The sequence below is a fragment of the Octopus bimaculoides genome, chromosome 1 (assembly GCF_046866305.1).
Source record: "Octopus bimaculoides isolate indiv1 chromosome 1, ASM4686630v1, whole genome shotgun sequence".
NCBI lineage: Eukaryota > Metazoa > Mollusca > Cephalopoda > Octopoda > Octopodidae > Octopus > Octopus bimaculoides.
In genome coordinates, this window is record NC_142928.1 from 155,712,273 (window position 1) to 155,737,987 (window position 25,715).

General features: G+C 34.6%; 1 protein-coding gene across 19 annotated transcripts in view; it reads right to left on the reverse strand.

The window, feature by feature from the left end:
- The window catches only part of LOC106870506 (ras-specific guanine nucleotide-releasing factor RalGPS1), a 203,746-nt gene that overhangs the window by 88,916 nt on the left and 89,115 nt on the right, over window positions 1-25,715 (reverse strand). For 12 of the 19 annotated variants that reach the window (XM_089360603.1, XM_089360599.1, XM_089360594.1 and 9 more), the window contains one exon: window positions 2,485-2,570. Coding sequence is in view for 12 of the 19 variants with exons in the window: in XM_089360571.1 (XP_089216697.1) it covers window positions 2,485-2,570 (86 nt within the window). In the remaining 7 variants the exon portion in view is untranslated. Of the gene's footprint in view, window positions 1-2,484; window positions 2,571-8,892; window positions 9,146-18,674; window positions 19,220-25,715 lie in introns of those variants that run through there. The other 7 variants (XM_052971611.2, XM_052971603.2, XM_052971618.2 and 4 more) reach the window with 6 other exon arrangements.

Below are 25,715 nucleotides of genomic sequence, written 5' to 3' on the forward strand. Positions count from 1 at the left end.
TAACACCAATATGTTTGGGGGTGGAAGGGAACAGAGTATATGATGCCAACCATTTCAGCATTTGAGGAGGATGAAAAATATACATAAATAAGAAAATACATGGCAACCAGATTGAGAGAAACAGAATTTATTTAAACCTATCTAACAGTGATAAAGGTAATGGAGGAAGAGGGAGAGAGAGAGAGGGGGGGGACAACGTTAGTATGATCACAAGACCAAAGAGTATATCATTTTCCTTTCATTTCATCATAGCTTAGTAATGCCCATGTATTGACAGAAATTCCAAATATATATATATAGATAGATAGGTAGGTATAGATACACACAGAGATGCAGCCATGCATAAGACATGTGCAAAAATAACACCACCCACTAATGTGGAGACTATACATACACACACACATACACCTACAAGTATATATAATTTATTTGCTCCCTTTTATTACCAAGGTGTTTTATTTTCCTCTGCTAGCATAGGATGGATGGGTAAGCTATTCCATTCATAAACCTTTATTTATTTATCATTCATTTATTTTGCAAGGAAAGGACGTTTTATACCACTACTTTAACAGCACAGATCTAGAGGAAATAAGGTTCACTTGAAGTTAAACATGACAACATAGGTGTTGTTTTTCTTTTTTTGTGGGGGTGTTTTGTTTTGTTGAGATACTATTACATGAGAAGTAAAAATATCAACTTTTATGCATGTACCCACATAGATATATGCATACAACATTACATATAAATTACATACACACACACAAATGTAGCTATATGGAAACTAATGTACTAAATCACATCATCGTCATCTAATGTTTTCCATGCTGGGTAGTTCAACAGGAGCTGGTGAGCCAGGAGTGCACCAAGCTCCAATGTCTGCTTTGACATGGTTTCTACAGCTAGATGCCTTCCCTAATCCTAATTACTTTACAGGGTGCTTTTTATGTGTACTGGCACTAGAGATATTACCAAGTAACTTACAAGGCAAGACCTCCTCAACTGAGAAAAGGGAGCAGTATTGAAGGAGGTGGCTTTAAACCAGATGATGAGAGGTTAAGAATGATAGAGGGTGGCAGGGAAAGGTGTTTTACTGTAGGGGAAATAAATGGTTACCTCAACTGGAAGAGGAGGAGGACGGTGGTGGTGAAGGTGTTTCAGGGCATACCCCTCAAGTTACAGAAAGACAAATAAAGAGAAGTGGTGTGGGCAGATAAGTTTGTGGGAGAATGAAAGGTAAGTAGTGGTAGACCAACACACATATTTGTAATTTTTAACAGTTCACTAATTAACTCATTAACAATAAAAAAAAACAGAACTAATCTTATATAAACTAGCATGAATTCAAGTAAAGTTTCTTGAGTGGTTATGAAAATCAACAATGGATAAACTGAAATGTAAAAGAGAAGAATTTCTGGAGGAGAACCCACACAACACTGACCAGAATTAAATTCCCTATAGAGTTTCTTAGACATACTTCATTGCAAAAAATTTCCCTGTCCAGTTTTGGTTATAACCATAGTTATATAGATATCATCAAATGTATGTAGATGGATGGATAACTGGACTTGGAATCCCTCGAAATAGAAACTAATATTTATTAAGATAGGTCAGTATTTTACTTAATGTTGTTATAAGTATAAATCTGTAAATTTTTCCAAGACTGCACACTAAGTAATGGAGAAAATGTCTGGATTCACTGAATACAAAAGAATGTTGCAATAGACTAGGACTTGTCTTTTGATCTAGTTTTCAAATCGCTATCATTCCTACCACTCTCCTCCTCCTCTCTGTATCTCTCTCGATGTATGTCTCTCATTCTCTATTCCACTGTGCGAAGGAGAGAAAAAAGACTAAAGAGAGACTGAAAGAGAAAGAAAACAGGGCTTGACATGACACAAATGTACCACTTTCCCCATCACCAACGTTCTCTATTTCTATCTATTCCACTCATCAAGAGAGACAGCAAGAGAAAAAGATTGATATGACTAATCCATTTCAACTGTCTTTCTATAGCTCCTTCCATGACAAACACTAGGGTGTAACTTGAGGGAGATTTAACAACTTTTTCAAAAAATAAGTATTACACAAATCTTCCCAGAGAGGTGACAATAATATATATGATTTTATCAGAGTTCCTCTTAAAGTTTCTGAATACAAGACATGGATATGGCCTCTGTGTGCACATGCAATTATGTTTCAGTTGAATATGTGTCCCCTTGTCTTGACATCATGAGCCTCATCAACTATATAGATGTTATTGTTTCAAATCTACCATGAATGACATGTGGCCTACAGAAAATATTTACTTAGAAACTGGTTAGGGTTGGTAACATGAAGGGCATTCAGCTGTAGAAATTCTACCTCAATGAATTCTGACCCATGCCAGCATGGATAAGTGAACATTAAAATGATGATATATATACATATTATATATATTATAAGAGTTTTTTTTTGTTTTTGTTTTTTTACATGAAATTCCCTTACCTTTCAGAGCAGAAAGATTCAGCACCTCCTTTGGTCACATGACTACATGGAGACTTTCTATCATGATCAACACTGTAGTTTTTAATCTGGAAGAAAAAACATTTAACTAATTAAAATATAATACACAAAGTAGATGAACTTTCAGCTAATCTCTTCATCACTAATGTGTTTTTGATGTTTTTTTATAACGGACACTTCATTACAATACCAACACCATATTGCAACAATTATTCACATATATATAAAGTGTGTGTGTGTGTGTGTGTGTGTGTGTGTGTGTGTGTGTGTGTGTGTGTGTGTGTGTGTACACATGCGCTTTGTTTTTCTTTTTGTATTGGCATCATTGTTTTTTGAGTTGGCTGGTACCACTTATTGGTACTATCTTAAATACTATGTAACAAAACATATCTGAAAAGAAATTCTGATTTTACCTTTCAAAATCTAGTTCCGAAGGATCTAGAAAAGCTCATAGGCACAGCCTGGCTCACTGACTAAACTGCAATAAAATTCAAACCCTGCAGTTAAATGGAAGATTAGGGAACAAAAAGATGCCACTGCCAGGAATGTGATATAAACCAATCTAAAGCCCACCTTCAGCAATACAGTAATATTCCAGTCAATAATATTGCTTATACATAGTCGCTCATCATGCAGAAATAGTAGCTAAATATCTCTCCAATTACACCCGACTGTCATAAAAAAAAAAAGGACAGATTGAATTAATAGTCCTCACTACATTATGCTTTGGAGGAGAAAAAAAAAAGACAGGTTGGTCACAGCTAGAATGCTTCCACTGGCAGCCTATTCAGTCAGGGCAAATCTGAAGTAGCAACAAGACACACTAATAAAAATAACTATTAGCTCATACCATTCTTCTCACCACATTAATATCAATTAATTCTTCACTCCACAGACAATTTGAAATGAGAAAGAAAATTACCTGCTCAACTGACTAAACAACAAACAGTTTAGTAGCTTAAAGTTGTGAATTTGAATTTTGTCAAAATTACCTTTGCTTTTCATACAACTGAATGAAGAAAATAACATACTCGCATAACTTGTCAAAAAAAAAATAATAAAGTCTACCTACAATGCCAAGTATTTGGGCTACTTTCAAGCATTTAATTGGCTACTTTTTGTGACAAGTCTGCTCAACCAGAATTCAATAGCAATGTAGGCAAAATTAATTCAAATTTGGATAAAATATTTTTACATTTAAGTACCTTTGTGAAATCACATCCATATACACACATACAGCATTGTTGGCACTCCCTTAATGTAGATCTCAGGGATATTCAGCGTGACAAGGCTGGCCCTTTGAATTCCAGGCACAACAGAAACAGGAAGTAAGAGTGAGAGAAAGTTATGGTGAAAGAGTACAGTAGGGTTCGCCAGCATCCCCTGCTGGAGCCTCGTGGAGCTTTAGGTGTTTTCGCTCAATAAACACTCACAACGCCCGGCCTGGGAATCGAAACCGCGAGTTCGCTACCATAAGCACTGGGCCATTGCGCCTCCACACACATACAGCATACATAAGACATAAGCATCAATCCGAGATTTTAAAAAAAAGTCTCAGGGCTTAATTTATTATTATATTCTTGGGGGTGATTATTTTGGCAAATATGCAATAGAAGTGGGATAGTTGGCTATGTTAATCAATAATAGAATAGCCTGTTTTGCCAGGGCTCAGTAGCTGATGAATTACCTGTGAAACAAGCAATATACTTCTTGCAGTAGAAATTTTAGTTAACTGCTAGAATATATAATAGTCCTTAAAATGTAGCATGAAGGAGCAGCAAGTAATTTGTAGTCTAATGACTAATATGGTTACTTTGTAATAGATATGCTATTCCAATCCTATTAGTATAGATATTGTTTTTTTTTTAAGTTTCAAACTATAGTAGTGTCTTGTATTATAATATTAAATTTCCTAGCCATTAATTTAGGATTGCTCATATATATATATATATATATATATATATATATATATATATATATACATACATATATTATATATCTTTTACTTGTTTCAGCCATTAGATTGCAGCAATACTGGGGCACCACCTTGAAGAATTTTAGTCAAACAAATTGACCCCAGTACTTATATTTTCTTTTGTGAAGCCTGGTACATATTTTATTGATCTCTTTGCTGAACAACTGAGTTACAGGAACATAAACACACCAATATCGGTTGGCAGGGGACAAACACATACACAAAGGCATGTATATATATTGGGTCATCCCATAAAGAATGCGGTTTTTTTTATACTAATTGTATTTTTCAAAATTAGGATAAAGTTCCCTTTTTTTTTAATCTAAAATATACTCTCCATTTTCAACAATGCTCTTCCATTTATCTGGTACATTAGCAAGGCCTCTCTTCCAAAATTCACTTATTTGTGACAAAAAATACTCCTCCAGGACTGTTCTGACCTCGTCTGCAGAATTCATATTGTTTCTGTCAAAATAATTTTGAAGACTGCAGAATAAATGATAATCAGATAGGGCAATGTCCCGCAAATATAGTGGGTGGAGCATTGTTTCCCATATAAACTGTTCCAGCCTTTGAAATGTTATCCTCGCGGTATGTGACCAAGCATTATCCTGCTGGAAGAACACCTTTTGCCTTGAAACCACAGATGGTAATTTTTCTTCTAGCACTGACTTGAAGTGCTCAAGCTACATGCAGTAGAACTTTGTTATCATTTGGTTTGAGTTTAAAAGTTCAAAGTGAACTAAACCTTTCATATCCCACCAAACAGGTAACACTTACATGGGTGAAGACCTTCTTTAACCTGGGGTGCCAGTGTTACTCCTTTCCCTATTCACTGTCTTTAGCACTTGACATTTTTATAGAGAACCCATTTCTCGTCACCAGTCACTATTCATTCCAAAAAAGGCTCGTTCATGAAACATGTTCCAGTCTACACAAACTTTACCATAAATTTAGCTATTCTCAGTACCAAGTTCCTCTATCATCAAATGCTCTATTGTTATTTTTAAACTTCATTTAACCCAATAGCAATATAGTTTATTCTGTCAAATGTAATGCTTATTTATACACATTGTGTTGAATTAGTCAAGCATTATCTCACAGCTCCAAAATTTCAATGATGTGATAGTATTTTTTTAGAATAACATCATAGGATAGGTGAAAGAGGCTGGATCTGGCTGGTTTGAACATAAAACACGTAGATTATTTGGCCCAGATACAGCTGGTTTAAATGCTAAACGGATAGAATAATAACCACAACTTAATGTGTGGTTGTAGTGGCAAAATATTCAAACAGTCAGGATACTTCCATTTTATGAAAAATTTGCACAGTATCTTGTAATAGCTTCCAGTTACCAAATACTGAATCATTTTACACACCATACTTAAACCATGTGCGTGCATGTGCACACATGCAGTGTAGTATAAGGACAATGCTAGACAAAAGGAGCTGTAAGATAATACACTGCAAGTGTTTACAAATATATAAAATAACCCAGTAAAAATCTGTGAAGATATAAAGGACAAATTTAAATTATAATTTCAAATTAATCTTTTTATTTCATAAAATAATTACTATAAGTTTGGAGTATGTCTACACACTGCATGTACCATGCTTTCAACACTGTCTGCTGGGGGAGGGGTTAAATAGTATTTATATAACTAGAAACATCTGTAAAAACTGAGCATGGAAAATATGTTTGTATATAACATTATAATCAAAACTCAAAGCCTTCCACTTTATCCTCACTCGCTTTTCTTTTATTAGACATATTTAAAAATGTTATATTTGAAAATATACTGCTGCAGCCCACATTATTTTCACTAAAAGCAAATAGAACTCCCCATTGCTTTCCATGTACCTGAACACCCCAGATAAGATCAATATCTTTTAAAGGAAAAGAATATCAAACAAATTGTATCTAATATATATATTATGGTTATTATTATTTAATATCAAATAGGTTAATTTGAAAATTCATTCCATAAGTTTTCATATGTGTGTTTGTGTGTGCATGCACGTATGTGGGAGGTTTGCGTCCATTGTCATGACATCATGTAATAATTATGAGTATATATTTCACGCATGTGGTATCCATTATCAATCTTACATGCAAACATGGCTGGTTATGGGGAAATATCATCTTGCTTGGAAACAGGCAAGAGTTGGTGACAGGAAGGGCATCTGACCATACAAAGTCTGCCTCAACAAATTAAATTCTATCTAACCCATGCAAGCATCGAAAAATGAATATTAAAATTATGTTTTCATTAAAGACAAAAGCAAAAACAAACATGCATACAAATGATACAACTCCTCACTTCTGCAAAAAGGCTCAGCCATATACAGCAGCGGTTCTCAACCAGGGTCTAAGCAAGATTTTGTTGGCAAAATTTAAGTGCAATTAATTGCTTATACTTCTGCAATACACAAAATATCTTAATTTGTTTTTTATACAATTCCTAATAATACTTAATTATAAAAATACAATAGGATTTTCTTTTATATATACATCAAATAATTAGGGGGGTCCCATAGGGTAAAATAGGAATCAAAGGGGTTCATTGACAAAAAAATAGTTGAGAACCACTGATAGAGTCTAGGAACTTCATATCAAAACTTCATTGCCTCCATGAAAAGACCTTGAAAATATCATCTAATGAGACTATAAAATCTTGTCACTTTCAGCAGTTCTAAAACACAATCACTTGCTAAAATAGTCTTAAACAATATCTAAGTAATGTAAGTAAACCCTCTAAGTTGTTAGAGATGCTAAATGAAATCAATTTATGATGACATTACCTTGTGATCCCTTCAAAAAACATAGCTAAAATTGTACCCAAAAAGGTGAGTTTTCTGCCAGTCAGTGACTCTTACAAAACCCAAGTGAAACATACAATGGAATATTGCTCCATTTTGGACAGTGCTGCTGCCTGCTACACATGTACAATTCACAGACACACACACCCTAGACCACATCCAAAAGAAGCTCTTCTCCTCATAATTAGCTCATAGATACACCCATCTTTTTCTTGTCACTCCTGCAGTATTTTGTCCCACTTAGGTACCATACAAACTGCAATGTCTAATCTTTCATCTCCTGAGCATCAAACATTCAGAATTCCCTCCTTGGCCATATTTTACCTGCTGAGATTAACTTACAAATGTTCAAATTAAACATCAATCATATTCATCTCAGCAAGTCTTGGAGAACCTGCAATGGTCATGAGCATTGTCCCCTGTTCAGAGCATCAAATGAAATGTGTTGCAATATATATTTTAGATGTTTGAGTTCAATGTTCAACTTCCACTGAGATGAATTTTGCCTTTTGTCTTTCCAAGGGCCAGTAAAAAAAATACCATTTTACTGTTGCAGCTCTCTCAACCACCAACTGTCACATCCTGGATGTTCTGCTGTGTCAAGGGTTGAGGACTGAGAAGTGTCTATGTCTATTTGTGGCTTCATGGGTACATAAAACATTTAGTGAAACCCTGGTATATGCTACCAAGTCACCCTCAGTTCTGAGTGATGGTTGTACTTTATATAATTTTTATCTAGAACTGCATGATGTTACAAAACTTGCTGCAGCACTCCATCACATTCTCCATCTATCAAATATCCATAACGTTTCAAGAAGAGAAAGCTTTGCTGACAAGCTAGTCATACATAATATTCATGTGAATACTGTTAATTGCCAGAGCATAAAGAGGATGCTGTGTAGTAATCTAGAGGGAGAGACAGACATAAAACAGTTCATGCAAGTAGGATTAACATTTTCAATACATGGCAGAACACATCAATGTTATTACGATCGTGTAAAACAGTTATGTTACTGAGAAATGGAATGCACATTTTTTTTTATACATTTGGAGACAATAGATTTATTAGTTTACAGTATTGCTGAAATAATGGTTTAATCCAGCTATATTTAGTTTGTTGTAATCATCCTTCTATATAATCATAAAATAACAGAAATATATAAATTTATTCAAATATATGGGTAGTTGTTTTAACCTATTTCCATAAGCTGACAACACACAAACTAGCTGATTAAATTGCCTCTTATCAGAAAGAGTATTAAGCAAATTACCCTATTAGCCTTCAACAAATCAACCTCTGTCTAGTAAAGAATTCATAAAAACAAATAAATAGGTTATGTATTATCCATTAAAGCCCAATCAGGCAAATCTTCATTTTTTTTTTTTTTTCTATCTTACTGTGACATCCTTCAAAAAAAAAATTGTACAACATGTGGTCTAGTCATACAAAAATGGAGGAAAAAAACTAATACACTTAATAATTCTATAAGAAATAATGTTACGCATAAGAAATCCAGTTAATTTGTATTAGTCAACATTAATGAGATCAACAACAGTAACAGTTGTGAAGCCTAATGAAAACAAGAATACTTACAATATCTTTTGATATAGATATCTTTCATTTAAGCCCATGCTATGAAGTAGTTGGTAATGGCATAAAATATGCCAAAAGCACATGCCGTATGCAACAACAAAAGAGTGATATGCTTTTCTCTGCTGTTGTATGTACATAGAAAAAGGGTCGCACCACATGCAGCATGATGCTGCTATCCAACCCATACCAACAAGGAGGAGGAGGAGAGGGATATACCACTGCCTACTTGCAGAAACATCTTACATACTTCATTGAAAACCTAATTATAGAAAAAGAAAAAATTCATGTCTCTCCTAATTTACATCAGTGTGTGTAGGTGTTCTATATATATACATATATATATATATATATATTCACATACATACACACACACGTAAACATACATATACATATATATATATATATATATATATATATATATATATATATATATATATATATAAGAAACAGAAAGTCCTTGGTACAGTATATATACACACACATACAAAAACACAAAAATAACCATATATAAATTAATTCATAAACAAATATTCTTGGCCATACTTCAACAACTGAAGCCAGCAAAAGTATAACAATATATAAATAAATTTTATAATACATGTTCATGGCGTTAGGAAGGGCATCCAGCTGTAGAAACTCTGCCAAATCAGACTGGAGCCTGGTGTTGCCATCCGGTTTCACCAGTCCTCAGTCAAATCGTCCAACCCATGCTAGCATGGAAAGCGGACGTTAAACGATGATGATGATGATGATGATGTTCAAAGGAATCCATCTACAATGCTTAGACTAAAAACTATCAGAGAAATTTTCCAGAAATTTGTTTCTAAAAAAAAACTCTCTTTATACACACAACTCTTCATACACAAATTCCAAGCTTTGCTCTAATTTTTATATTTGTTAAGTGAAATTCTTGAAAGATTACAAATCAATGTTGAAGCTGACTGAATTTATTAAAAATGTCAGTTTAAGGAATTAGATACAAATGAAAAGCAGTCATTAATTGGCAAAGAGCTCTCACAGTTTCAAGTTATTCATAGATTCACAGAAACCAGCAATTTAAAAATATTTACCATTCTTTATTTACAATATAATTTCCATCCTAATAAATCAAATAATTCCTCAATACTACATGATTTTTACCTTCTAAACAGACTTCATATAAATTTTCCAGCAATTTTATAGAGAAAAAGCAGCTTGTTGGTACAACATGTCAGTAAAACAAATATGATGCTGTACCAACTCCATTCAAGTTGCTGAAGAAGTAAAAATAACATAATCCAGTCAAACCAAAATGAAAATAAAGATAATTATTAGAATTGAAAACAAATGATTTGAATCGGCAAGTCAATTTAATAGTTCATGGCTGTGTGGTTAACAAGTTCACTTTGCAACCACGTGGTTACAAGTTCAGTCCCTCTGTGCAGCACCTTGGGCAAGTGTCTTCTACTATAACCCTAGGCTGACCAATGCCTTGTGAGTGAATTTGATATACAGAAACTGTGATGAAGTTGTGTGTGCGTGTGCGTGTGCGTGTGTGTGTGTGTGTGTGTGTGTGTGTGTGACCTTCAGTGCTTGACAACTGGTGTTGGTTTGTTTGTCTCCCTGTAACAAGAGCAACTGACAGAATAAGCACCAGACGTTAAAAAAAAAGTACTAGGGTGGATTTGTTTGACTAAACCCTTCAAGGTGGTGCCCCAGAAAGGTTGCAGTCCAATGACTGAAACAAGTAAAAGATAAAAAGATACGAAATGGAATATGGTGGTACGCCATGAAGAGAAATAAATTCCAAAATATTATGCAGTGACTGTATATCACATTCCTTTGCAATAAAGGACCCTGTTCACAATATTCATAAAAGAGATGTGATACTGCAAAAGACATTTACAAAGACGATGAAAGCATTAAGACCAATTAATCCTATCAGCAACAGTTTCTCACCATAATCTATAACTATAACAAGATTTTCTAGATTATAATAAATCAAGATGCTAAGTTTTAACAATGGAAACATACACATATAAACATTACTTAAACATTCAAGACCAACTTATCAGGGAAAGTATTCCTGTGAGTGTGAGTGTATGGCACATGTAAAGACATTCTAGCAAAGTCGTTGCCAGTGCCGCTGGACTGGCTCTTGTGCAAGCAGCACGTAAAATACACCATTTTGAGCGTGACCGTTGCCAGTACCGCCTGACTGGCCTTCGTACCAGTGGCCGTAAAAGTACCCACAACACTTTCGGAGTGGTTGGCGTTAGGAAGGGCATCCAGCTGTAGAAACTCTGCCAAATTAGATTGGAGCCTGGTGTAGCCATCTGGTTCACCAGTCCTCAGTCAAATCGTCCAACCCATGCTAGCATGGAAAGCAGACGATAAACGATGATGATGATGATGCACACATCACGTTGAAATTTCACCAACGTCAATTACTATTTAATCGTTTGGGATGTAAGTGGGGGGCATAAATAAAGCACTAGTAAGTACTGGGTTGTCTCTTCTCCCTCACGCACACTTTTTATCTAAAAGACATCAGCTTTGTTCAGACCTAGAATAAGATAGGGTCCATCAGCTTTAAAATGTCCTGCACATACCCTATGTCATGATGATACCACTAAGAATCTGTCAGAATTTGACCCCCTCACCCCCACCTTCATTATAATATAAACATTACCAGTAATAGAAAGAGGACATTAATAATGATGACAGTGATGTGTGCGTACATGAATATCTTGTGAACTTTCTTATGACAAAAAAACTTTTGTTATACAGGGAAAGAATTTGTCTTATTCAACGAAGCCAATGCAGGAATGAAAAGTATACAAAATGATAATGATATATTGGGTTGCCAGATAAATTTGTTTTTAAGTCCAATGTTATTTGAATTAACATGTAAAAATTTTTCCATGCTTCAATTTCACAAGCCCTCTGCTTTCCAGAGAATCTGTTCAATTCAATGAGACTTAGTTGAACAAGTTCTTCCATGAGGACCTGTGCCAATCTGCCAGGAAACTGGCCTAAGAGATGGAATGCTTTTATGATGCCATTACCTGTCATCTTCATTTAATGAGAAAGGTCCATGGGTGTCACACACACTGAATGTAAGAGAAACTCTAGCACTCCTCTAGCACTGCTAGTATACTATACTTGCTTCACACCAGGTTACTTGTAAACACAAACAGATTTCTTTACCGCATCATCACCAGCAATGGAAAAATGGTGTCTTTAAATCAATACAAAGCAGAGGAAAGGTTAGCCAAGTCCTGACAAGAAAGTGACACTGCAAGCCCGGCCAGAATTACATCCATGCAAGACAATGATCTGGGAAGACCTAAACCATTGCAAAATGCTTCAAAACAACCACAGTCAGTGCAGAGCTTTACATTCAGCAAATGCACTGGCTCAACACAGTAATCCAGCTCTAACGACCCGACATACTTCAACATAATGCTCGCCCACTTATCGCTTATTTGACAAAAAATGCTATTTAAGAGTTCAGTTGGGAAGTTCTACCACACCCACTATATTGTCTCTCTCACACACACCCACACATATAATTACTATTATGAGGCTTCAATCAAAAGTTGCTTACACAGTAATTCTAACATTTTCTGATATAAAATGCATTTAATTTGATATTAAACTCAATGATACTTAAAAGAAAATTCAGAATTAAAATTATGCTTAAAACTAAAAATATTTATTAAAAAAAACATACATTTATAACAAAACGTGTTTTTAAATCAATTCTTTAATGAATTCACTCCATAGTCTTATAAATTTTATACAAGTTATTGTTTCTCTTGACTTTTATATATTTATTTCTGTCATAAATAAACAAATATTTTTTAATCTTATACATAAAACTGTAGTATATATGAATTATATATATAAAATACTATTGTATATAAAGAAATATAGAAATACTATTATATATATATAAAAAATACTATTATATATATATATATACATATATATATAACAAAGTTGAGGAGGGTATTGGATTTAACCAAACCCTAGAGGATACAGGTAATACTGAGTAAGTGCTGTATACCGACTAGTTTTGACCCAGTTGTTGCATGAACAGGATTGGGGATTATAAGTCGTGTATTAGTGTGTGCATATATAAATATATAAAAAGATAAAGACAGTAATGGAATGCTGGAATGAAACTACACTCCAAGTACTGTTCTCTCTTTCTTTCTTTTTTCAGCGCATCACACTCACTATCACTTCATACTAAAACTCTCCGCCTATGGATATAATAATCGATTCCTTTACTATTTCTGTCTCCGATGAAGGGAAGTACTGGATCTTCCCAGAAACAGCTGTAAGACTATCCATAAAATATATTTCCAACCTTACCATTGCTCTCTTTATCTTTTTATATATTTATATATAGTGGTTGGCATTAGGAAGGGCATCCAGCTGTAGAAACTCTGCCAAATTTAGATTGGAGCCTGGTGTTGCCATCCGGTTTCACCAGTCCTCAGTCAAATCGTCCAACCCATGCTAGCATGGAAAGCGGAGGTTAAACGACGACGACGACGATAGATATATATATATATATATATATATATATATATATAAATGTTATTATATATAAAAGATATATATAAAAATGCTATTAAATATAAAGATATATATATATATATATATATATATAATATTATATGTATATATACTAAATACTATAAAAATATTTTAAGTAACAAAGAGCAAAATGAAAATATTGTTCACAAAAGTTAAGAAATAAAACCAGACAATTACTATGGTTGACAGCCACTTAAATACTGTGAGAAAAAAGAACAGAAATAGTAACAAAATACAGCAAAGCCGAAGGTGGAGTCAGCCTGGCCAAATGTAAAAGCACATGTATCTACATGTGTTCTCCAAGGACTATTATTATACTCGAGTTGAATAACTACAATGCATAAAAGTGAAATAAAACCTACCATGAAACTTTTTTTTTTTTTTTTAACTTTCAATAAGACACCATAACTACAAAAACGTTTTCAAAGTATATTTGATCAGTCAGTTAAAAAAAAAAAATGAATATCAATGCAAAGATATTTAGCATTTAAACCAGCCGTATCAGACCCAAATATTCTACCTGTTCTAGATATGAACTGGCCAGATCCAGCCTATCACCCCTACCCAACAATGTCATTTTAGAAATATACAATCACATTGTTGAACCCTTAAAGCTGCAAGATAGTGCATGATTAATTCAAAGCAATGTGAATAAATAAATAAGCATTACATTTGACAGAATAATCTGAATGTTAAAAGGCTAATTTACTATTTTCTTAGTTTGTATTTGAAGCACTCTCTCTCTCCCTCTCGCTCACTAAGGATATAAACGGAATATTAGCAAGTGGGATTAGGCTGGCTGTAAGTTAGGTCTGCATCACATTTCATAATAGCCACTGAAATTACACTACATAAGCATGTGCCATCTCTTACATGATCACTTGACATGCTAGAAATAGCAACCAAATATCCCTAAAAATCACACCCAACCACCTATTGGAAGATGAGGATACATTATATATAAGAATGGAAGGGATGTTCACAACTAGAACACTTTTGATCAGCAGTCAGCATCATCATAGTTGACCAAAGCCGAAACAAGAACAAAAACATAAGCAAAATGAAACATTAAGATAGAGTTAAATAATACCCTCAAACACCAATGAATCTTCACAAATACTCAATTATAGATATCTTATGGTGTGGCTAAGAAGTGTGCTTTGCAACTCCATGGTTTGGGGTTCAAACTCACTGCATAGAAGTAGAATCTTGGGCAAATGTCTTCTGCCAAAACCTTTGGCTGACCAATAACTTGTGAAATCTGGTAGGTGGAAACTGTGAAGAAATCAGAGGCAGTTCTTTATTTTGGGAGGTAGTCTTAATCCATCACTTAGTTAAACACTGCCATCTTGAGTACTTCTAGTAAATCCATTTTAAGGGAAGCATTCAGGCCAAGACCCTGGTCTGAGCATAACATCCTCTTGCCAATCATACGTGCCCCAAAATGGGTCATAGCAGGATAGGCAGTAGCCAAGCCATGAAAATAAGTCCACATTATTTGTGAATCAAAACACGCAGAATATACCCATGATATGCATACTTTTATTTGGAAATAATCAAATTTATTCAAATATCAACATAGAAAAAACGAAATCCAGAACAGATATTTCTTTATGTGTGGGCAGGGACAATACACAAGTCTTTGAGCTTAAGTTCACTAAACAATGACACCAATCCTACAAAGACAAGCATCTTAAAATAATCACATCTATTTATAAAGCTACTAAATACAATAGATAAGCACTGGTTTTAAGAACACATAGCCTCATCATTATTATTTAACATCTGTTTTCCATGCTGGCATGGGTTGGATGGTTTGTCAGGAGCTGGCCAGCCAGAGGGCTGCATGCATCAAGCTCCAGTCATCTGTTTTGGCAAGTGAAATGGAGTGGTTTGCTTAAGAACATATCCCATCACCCAGACCAGGAACCGAAACCATAATCTTATGATCGTGCATCTAACACACTAACCACTAAGCCAAATGTGCCTCCATGAAGTTAATATATAGATGACTATATTCAGATTTATTCATGCAATGTTTCTTGGTTGTTTTTGCATTTCATTCTATTGAAAGCTATTATGGAGAGGTGGGAAGGGTTACTTCAGCACAGATATGTGCAAAATTTGTCTTTGAAGTGTTCATGCCATCACTTCAGTTAACTTGACATTGTATAGTCTGCAGTGTTAACCGAAACTAAAACCAAAAAGAACAAATGACAATTGAGAATACATTTTTATTATTTTCTCTTTTTTTTTTTGTTAGATGTAAATGACCTGTAAAAAAACCAGTGTCAAAACACAAGCAACATCAATAACATAAATATGATTGAACCAATACTAAGTTAATGCATTAATAATTCATAACATTAATGATCAGAATAATATTAACCAAAACTGTTTCAGTGTTACAAATGAATGAATAGACATGCTCAATTATTTTTACTTTTATAAGTTCAATAATTCCTTAACAGATCAATTGATATTAAAGTTAAGATATTTGTATAGATTTCATAACTATTTCAAAGAGACATTGTGCATATTTTAAGCTTCAAGCAATCTGCAATCAATAATACATTTGACATTTGAAAGAACATGCAACTGTAGAATCTTTCACTTCAGTTTTACTTCAAGTGTATTTATTACAACATACCCCATTAGCAGTCTGAGCTATGTTAGCAGCTCAGACTCCTAATTTAAAGTACCATCCAGAAGCAGATGCTGATGGTAATTAACCATTGTTGATGCTTAATAACGCTCCACAATGAGTATCTAGTTTCTTTCGATCCTACATCTGCAAATTTTCAGACCCATATAGTTTAAAAACACTTCTTGAATAGATCGGTGGGTCTACCATATATGCATGTAATATTTGTAACAAACAATATAGTTTGAATCCTAAAATATCACCAAACATTATAGCAGACTTTATCACTTGATGGGAAGTGGAAAATAAGAAGAGCAAAGAAGAGGTTAGGACACTTCTATAACATCCAATATTTCAGAGGCTAATACAATAATTTGTTTATCAAAATAGTATGAACATTACAAAATAACAAGAAAGTCAAATGAGATAAGTGATCAATAGATCAATAAAACCAAACTAAAGCATGAAAAATTCTATCAGCAAAACGACTTTAAAGTATCGACAGAATATTAAATTTAAATACAAGTTGGAATGGCATTCACTCCAGTGATCATTACCACAGCCTGGTGACATTATATTGAATATCAATAAATCCTATACTTTTGAGAGGTCATAAATGAAATATATTCTAAGAAAACATCCAACTTCAAAAACCAATTATGCTTTCTCCATGTGTAAATTTCAGAATTAGATGACCTTAAGTTTTATCCATTTACCATTTGTGAAACTTCAGGAAAAAAAAAGAAAACATTTTTATTATTTATAATAATTATTTCTAATTTAATTGGAATTAGATACACTACTGGAAACTCCAGCATAAAATATATTCAACTAACCCTTTTTCACATTACCAATGGTTGTCTCAATATATATTGATTTGCACACGTACACACACAAATTGGTAGAATCACAAAATTAAATAGGTTCACAGTATTTTCATAGGTTCAAATCTCACTAACTTTGCCCCTTCCAACAACAGAACTATTTTAAATGTATTTAAAACACTCACACGTTCACGTTTGGCTAAAAGAGAGAAACAACAGTATTAATGATATGCAAACGGTAAATAAGACTTATGAATTATACCAGCCCTCTCCTGTGCCCCTAATCTCTCTCTAATAGAGATTAGGGCAGTAAGAGGTCGTTGAGTCTGCTAGAAATAGAAGTCAAATCTTCCACAAAGTACACTCAACCGTCTTAAAATAAAAAGAGAGTCACACTGAACAAATGTAGTTCTAGATATACAAAAGACGGGATGTTGACGGCTGGAACGTGCTTTATCATAGGTCTACCTGATCAGGGCTGATGCGGAACACAAAACAAGAGTACTGATAACATACTAAGCTGAAACAAAATACAACTTAAATAATTCTTGAAATATTATCAACTCAGTTGAGCAGAACCGCAGCTTTAATGAACATGAGGTATTTTAGAGGTTAGGGTATTGAAACCTTGGCTATAAATTTCAGTTTGAGAAAAACAAATGAATAAGGGGGGGGGGCTATAGATGTGCATGTGAGTGTGTTAGAACAAACAGGATAAATCGAACCCAATACATGATCATACTCTATCGAGAGAAGGTTACGAAAGTGGTTCAAGAGCCAAAGGTTTCGTACGCAGCACCTATGTGCGCGCGTGAAAAAATTACATCAGTTTAGTAAATTTGAAAATGTTCATTTAATTTTACGATTTCAAAAAGTGAAACCGAACAGAAAACATCCCAAACAATTTAGGTCTTGAGCGCTCTGCGAAATATTTGGCCAAAATAATAAAATATTTCTTTTAAAAAATATCAATGTGCATTGCTAAATGAATAAAAAGAGATAGACGAATTTACAGATTAAAATATTTTGCAGGTCAAAGTGATTCAGCAAAAATACAGTAAGAGTCGAAACGTCATGTCTAAATATTTAAGAGGCACACTATTCAGGAAACATTTTCTGATTGCCAGTAGTAAATGTTATAAACTATCCCATTTGAGATAGAACGAAAGTACATCATTTTGAAAGAAATATGCTAAGAGGATTTGAAGTATTTTATTCTTTCAGAAGTCCGTGTTACACTCCTTGAAACTAAAGAGGGCTTGTCGTTGTCGTTGTCATTGTAGAGAGAGAGAGAGAGATAATAAAATGCTTCTATCCCACTCAATTAACTTGAGGAATTACAAAGATTAAAAACCGGCGAGTGAGCTTATATACATACATTACACACACAAAATAAGCCAGATACAAATTAATATCTAGTTCTAAACAGACTGATGGATGGGCTGTATGTCAGACAAACAATGTTCGCGGACACGCGTTTCTGTGTCTGTCTGAGAGAGAGGGGGGGGGAGCGTCCCAGTCCCTTTTCGCAGATTATTACAGACGTCGTTTCTACTTGAATGCATTACATTCGTCATTTACGGAGGTAAACTAAAGTGGGAGGGGGAGGAGACGATCACTAATGACTAAAAACGTTAACTGCGAAAAATTAAATTCGGGACCAAGATGATGCAAAAAAAAAAAAAAAACTAACATTATATAAGAAATTTTAAAATGATATTTACCTGGGGTGCATTAGATATAACTCGAGGCGTTTTGCGTTTCGAACCACAAATGAAAAAATCCATAAATACAGTCTTCATGTTGGATATCAAAAGTTCTGTGGGCCTAGTGTAAAATAAAGGTACTCTCGATACTAAATTTGAACCAATAGCTTTAATATTGGTAAGGCGTAGTGTCTTGATAAAGTCCAGCACTCTCCGGTGAATTACAAAAGTTCTGATTTACATAGGTTGTATAAGTAAATTTATCTCTATTTAACGAAACAACAGCAGCAGCAACCTGGGACTTGTGGTGGGTGACTGGTGTTTGGTTAGTCAAGACAGCGAGTTTCCTTTATTTACCTTGCACATTTACATATAAAAGTGTAACACTTCAATGAGACACCCCCATCTTAACACCTGCCAACAAAACCAACCAACGTCTGTGTTAAGCCGTTAGGTAATTTGAAATAACAAAAGACATACGTATAAAAAGAAGACAAACAAAAAATAGATCAAGAAGAAAACGGTGTTTCCCCTTCAAATTTATATGTAAAATATTTCCAGATAAAAAAATAAGCAGGGATTGGTCGGTGATTTGTACGACCTACATTTAGTTGAAAGTAAAATAGTAGGCGGGGTGGATTATTTTATCTCTCTTACTCACTCATTGACACAGATACGACTAGAAGAGGTGTCAAGATTTATTAGCAAACCTGAAGTCTATATGTTTATATGACATCAGTGAGGGATATCCTGACTTTGAAAGAACTAACCAGTTAGGCTTTGAAAAGTTACGACTGCTGCAAAAGACAGGCGAAAAAAGTCAATCAATAAAGCTGTGGACCAAGAGTTGTAAGAAAAGCGGGAAAATTCAACTAAGAAATTAAATGTAATGACTGAATTCCAGTAATAAATAAAAAAAATAATAACGAACAGGTTCTTTGTCATTCACACTTCACAAAATCCTATTGTACTTAATAATCCTCCCATTGACAATTATGCTCGGAGGAAAGACACTCAGGTAAATTATTTATATTAAATAGGAGGGAAACAAAAACAAAAGACTGTTCAAAAAATATTTTTAAAAAACAAAGCATACAATTTAAGATTTTAAAAAAAAACGAAGAAATTATGGAGTAGATACATTTAAATTGTAGTACGTCTGTACTTTCGCTTCAAAGTAAATAATGTCACAATATCCCAAAACAGACACTGAGCCAACGCAAGACACAAAGCAGTCGTTCAACTTTGTAGAAATAGCAACCAAATTTCCCTCAAATCACATCCTACTAACTTACCTCTACATGGTCCTTCGAGCTGTTAGAAATAGCAGCCAAACTTCACTCAACTCATGTCCCCCAGTCTTGAATTTTTTTTAATGAATTACATAATTTTATTCCTACATACTCATGAAATGCTGAAATAACTATGGCTGGTCACAGCTCAAGATTGACCTACAGTTTACTAACTGTCAAAAGGCAGTGAAGCATTCTTCAAAAACAGATTTAAGTTTTAATCATGCTGGGGTTACCTTTGCTTTTTAAATTCAATATAGTGAAGTAGGTGTGGAGGCGCAATAGCCCAGTGGTTAGGGCAGCAGACTCGCGGCCATAGGATCGCGGTTTCGATTCTCAGACCAGGCGTTAAGAGTGTTTATTGAGCGAAAACACCTAAAAGCTCCACGAGGCTCCGGCAGGGGATGGTGGTGAATCCTGCTATACTCTTTCACCACAACTTTCTCTCACTCTTTCTTCCTGTTTCTGTTGTACCTGTATTTCAAAGGGTCAGCCTTGGCACACTGTGTCACGCTGAATATCCCCGAGAACTACGTTAAGGGTACATGTGTCTGTGGAGTGCTCAGCCACTTGCACGTTAATTTCACGAGCAGGCTGTTCCGTTGATCGGATCAACTGGAACTTTCGACGTCATAAGCAACGGAGTGCCAAAAACAACAAGTGAAGTAGGTGATAAATTGCTTTGTAATGAGAGTGCATGGCCTTGTGTTTTAGGGTGTTTCACTCATGATCATGAGATCGTGGCTTCCATTCCCAGGCCTTCATGTTGCTCTGCAATCAGTTCAACATCTGACATGTGGCACATCATGCACCTTTACAGGTAATGTCAATTTAATGGAGGTTGTGAGCTAATATACACTACAAACATCAGATCACTAGAAATGAATCACCTGTGCAGGTTGTTCAGCAAAATATTGTGGAATGCTCATCTGTAGTCTATGACAGCTTAGTCCACAAAACTACTTTCTAGGGCAGAAATTAGCAGAGTTATTTACAGCATAAGACATGCCCCCTTGCATGTATTCCAGCTCTCTGTACTTAATTCAAATCCTGCCATGGTCAACTTAGCCTTTTATCCTTTCAAATTCTATAAAGCAAAGTACCTATCCGAGGTACTTCTGAGTTCAATCCCAGGCAAGGCACTAAGGTGAATCACAAGATACTTGAAGAAGGCTAGAGTGTGCACAGCTGAAACAGTGAAAACAATCTTGGGGACACCACTCTGACTAATACATAATATCGGATGAGAGGTCTTGTGGGATTAACTCCAGCTCTTTGCATTCTGAGCACTAGGGTTGTAGACTTAATCCATCATCTGGTTTCATTCCACCACCCATTACTTCAGTGCTTTTAATAGAGTTCATTGTTATAAATATTGGCGGTCAAGGCCTGATTTAAGGATAACTTTGTTTTTCTACTACCAATTTCAGAGGCCCAGAAAATAAAATAATGGGTCACAGACACTGCCCATCTTCCCCAAACTTTTTTTCACTGTTTTTGCAGATTCCCATAACTCTCTGTCACCCTCCAATTCCATTATTATGAAGTTGAATTGAGAGTTTGAGTCATAATGAATTTTTCATTAGCTGATTATAAAACTATAGATGCCACTTTTACGGATACATTGTAGTTACTCTGTTGATAGAGCTTAGTGATCCTGACCGTTGATCTATGAATTCTCCACACAGCATCAATCTAAGAAGTATAATTGACTCAGCTGAGTTCTTCCACTACCTCTTCATAACCCACTATGCTGCAGTTCTATGACTTCACTGTATCCTTGGAAGGGCGGCTGAACAGATGTTAGGCCTTGCCAAAGGGAAGCCCATAACTAAGCAGGGCACGAGGTATTTTCAAAATACCCATACACTTATTTTCCCTGACTAAACAGAAGGGGGAAAAAAAAAGAAAAAATACAAGTCAAATACTGAAATTAATTAATAATTCTTATATGACATCCTAGATATATATGGAATTATAATAGAAAACTAAAACTAAGATATAAATCACAAGACAAATACAAGGTCAGCAGGGATGGTTTGTTGCACTGTCAACATGCTTTTTACAGATTATTCCAATCAGACAATGACCTCAGTAATGTTATCAAGCCAATCATTTTTGGAAATTATGCATAATCTTTGACCTAGCTATTTTCAGGGAAAAGATATACTGTTCTTTCTAACTGTAGTTGTTGTTTAACTCCAAAACAGCCATGATAGAGCAAATCTATGATAAAGGGTATTTCAACAGTGACCATTTGAGCCTTAGATTAAACCTGTAATCAAGAACCTTCCCATCCTATCTCTTTTATCTGAGTAAAACATCCAAAAATCATCATGGCTTGAACAGCTTGGACAAGATCTGCTCTACCAGAGCTGAACTAAGACTAAGCAACACTTCTTGTATAAAACTATCTTCATATAACTAGCAGTCCAAGATGGTATCCATTGCCCTTAATGAGAATGAGTTTTTAAAACTTAACCCTTTAGCATTCAGGTTAATTTATCAAATGTAATCCTTATTTATCCACGTTTTTAAAAATTAATTATGTAGTACTGTGTAGCTCCAAGATTTTAAAGATGTGATTGTTTATTTTTAGAATGACATTGTAGGCTAGGTCTAAGAGACTGGATCTGGCCATTTTCAACATAAGACAGGTAGAATGTTTGGGCCGGATATGGCCTGTTTAAATGCTAAAGGGTTAAAGAAAGCCAACATAAAACTACAAACTTAATATCTACTTTTCGTTCTCTGACATGTATTTAGGCTTTCACTATTTTAAATTAAGACCTTATGAACATGATTGGAGGTGGGGATGGATGGATGGGTGGATGGGTGGACGTAAGTAAAGTAAGATTTTAATAAAAAGATAAATCATTAACAATGAGTAAAACAACCATAACCACATAAAATCTTAAAAGGTTTCCTTGACAGTTGGAACATGATTTTAGAATAAAACTATCAAAATATTCATGCACACATACAAACATTTCTATTTACTGATGTCACTATGTACTATGAAGCATTTTACTAGCCTAGAATAATGAGATAGTAAGCTTATTGACCTTAAATTAGCATTTAAGTAGAAGAAATGTTGCCTATAGAAGGTTGATGAATCTATCAGCTACAAGCTGATAATTTCACACAGAAATTGTTGTTTTAGCCAGAATCACAAAATTATTAAATCTCAACTCTTATTCTATGTATTCATCAATTCCAATAAAAAGAATTCTACGAATAACACTAAAATGTTATTAGGCATAAAGAGAAAACTATCAGAATAATAAGAAAATACCAAATGGAACCGATTTAGCCAAAGAGGGTATTTCTATATGGTTGCTTGACCAGCAAGAAATAGCAACAAAATTTTTTTCGGACCACACCTTACCATTTTAATGCCAAGGTGTGGTTTACATTAACTAACTGAAAAATAAGATTAGATAGTTATGGCTAAAACACTTTCTATCACAGGAAGCTTGATTAGTGCTGACCTAAAACTAACCAATAACAACACAAACTGAACTGACCAGCAAGTGTGAGAGAATGTGTTAGTATTTGCATAATAAATGGTTTCTAGCAAGTAAATTGGCATGAAAGACTGACTTTTTAATAATATTTTATTCAAAGAAGAGTTCTCATTATTTTATTTAGTAGTTTCTTCAAATGCGTGGCACTAATGAGTTTGGGTAAGTTTAGTAGTATCAAAGAGGCTTAGTACTAATGGATTTGGCTGTGTTTTGGAATATCCAAAAGGCTTGGCACTAATGGGTTTGGCTCAGTAAAGAATTATCTGATAGGCTTGGCAGTAATGGGTGTTGTTGAATGTATTCGTGTCTTCAGCAGGCAGTGTTCCAATATGTTTGCTAAATTTAAATTTGATGTACATGTATGCATTGAAAACAAAACAAACTACAATAGCTACATTTTCAATCTGAATGATTAGGGAACAAAAAAAATAGGGTGTTGTAAGTATATGTTACCAGAAGAAGAGCTTCAATTCAATAAATCTGGGTCAACAGTCAAATATATTAACCACTCAACTATTGAATTTTTATATAAGAGAAATAAAACAGACATTTGTATGACTAGATATTTTCTTTGTGCCAGCTTGAAACTATTATTGATTACCAGCTAAATAGAATATTCTCTTACATAGGCATAAAAATTCATTGATATTTACAGGAGGATTATGATATTTAAGTGTTTCATATTGTGACTTAAATCTGACATAAGTAATATCAAACAACACCAAAAATCAGAAACTGAAACCAAATTATCAGAAGCTTAGTTCTATCCAACCCATGTTTCAACTCTTGAGACAGAGTTTACCAGTTCATGCATGTTCATAATTTCCATTTACAAAAATATTTCTAATCAGAAACAGAAGCAAAAAAAAATACAAAGTCCTGAGAGCAGTTTCCTGAAATTTTGATTTAAATACAGTTCCTTCATTTTTTTCCATTTTATATCCACCTTTCCATGCTGGCATGGGTTGGACAAAGACTTATGAAGACAGTATTCAGTATTTTACAGCCAAATACCCTTCCTGTCCCCAACCCTTATCTGTTTTCCAAGTAAGAGTTTTTTTTGTTTTTTTTTTGTATTTTTTATTTCACTGGCTCTATAAGCACAGAGCTACAGGATATATAGTCTGCAAGGAATGCAAATACACCATCACTGCTCAACTAGTCATACAAAGACTCATAACAAGCCTTATTTTTGTTTTGCACTTATTTTCTTTGTTAACTTGATTGAGGTTGTTTATGTTGATTTAAATATTTTCATGGAAACTTATTCTATTATTTGTTTCAGACATTAGACCATGTTCAGGCACTGTCTCTAAGGATTTTAATCATTCACATCAACTCAGTACATTTTAAGTCTAATCTTTAGTTCTGCAATTTATATTTACCATATCATATGTTTTTCTTCTTTCAAACTCTGTCAAACAGAAAGACAGCCATAGAGGTAGACATAAATACACACATATATACACACATGCACACACACACTATATGTATGATACCTTACATACAGCTTTTGTTTACTAATTTTACTGACATGGCACTTGTTGGTTTACAGCTACAACAGAAAACACTTGCCTGCTATGCACACACTGGGACTGAATCCTGGGCCATGTGGTTGCAAAGTGAACTTCTCACCACGCATGCATCATCATATCTTGCTACCTCCACCTGCTGTAGAATGCGCACAGCATGAGATAGTTGCCTCCATAGTATTCGATCTTTGGCAAGAGCATTCAGAAAAACTATGTCAAGACCTGTCCATGCTACAATGTTATCTCTCAGGTTGCTAAGCTTTGTTTCTCTCTCCATTAATCACGCCTTCCAAACAGATTTTGCTGACACCACAAATAATTCGCTTTGGGGGGGGGGGGCAGTTTGAATACTTAATTCTTGATGACTGAGATGACTGATGGTAATATGGTCCGAGAGTTTGGTGTTAGTAATAAGTCCCATTACATGATCCTGAAAAACTTCCAGTTTCTGTAGTGCAACAGAAGAGCAATTGATAAGGCGGCGAGCTGGCAGAAACATTACCCTGCCGGGCGAAATGCTTAGCAGTAGTTCGTCTACCGTTACGTTCTGAGTTCAAATTCTGCCGAAGTCGACTTTGCCTTTCATCCTTTCGGGGTCGATAAATTAAGTACCAGTTACGCACTGGGGTCGATGTAATCGACTTAGTCCCTTTGTCTTTCCTTGTTTGTCCCCTCTATGTTTAGCCCCTTGTGGGCAATAAAGAAATA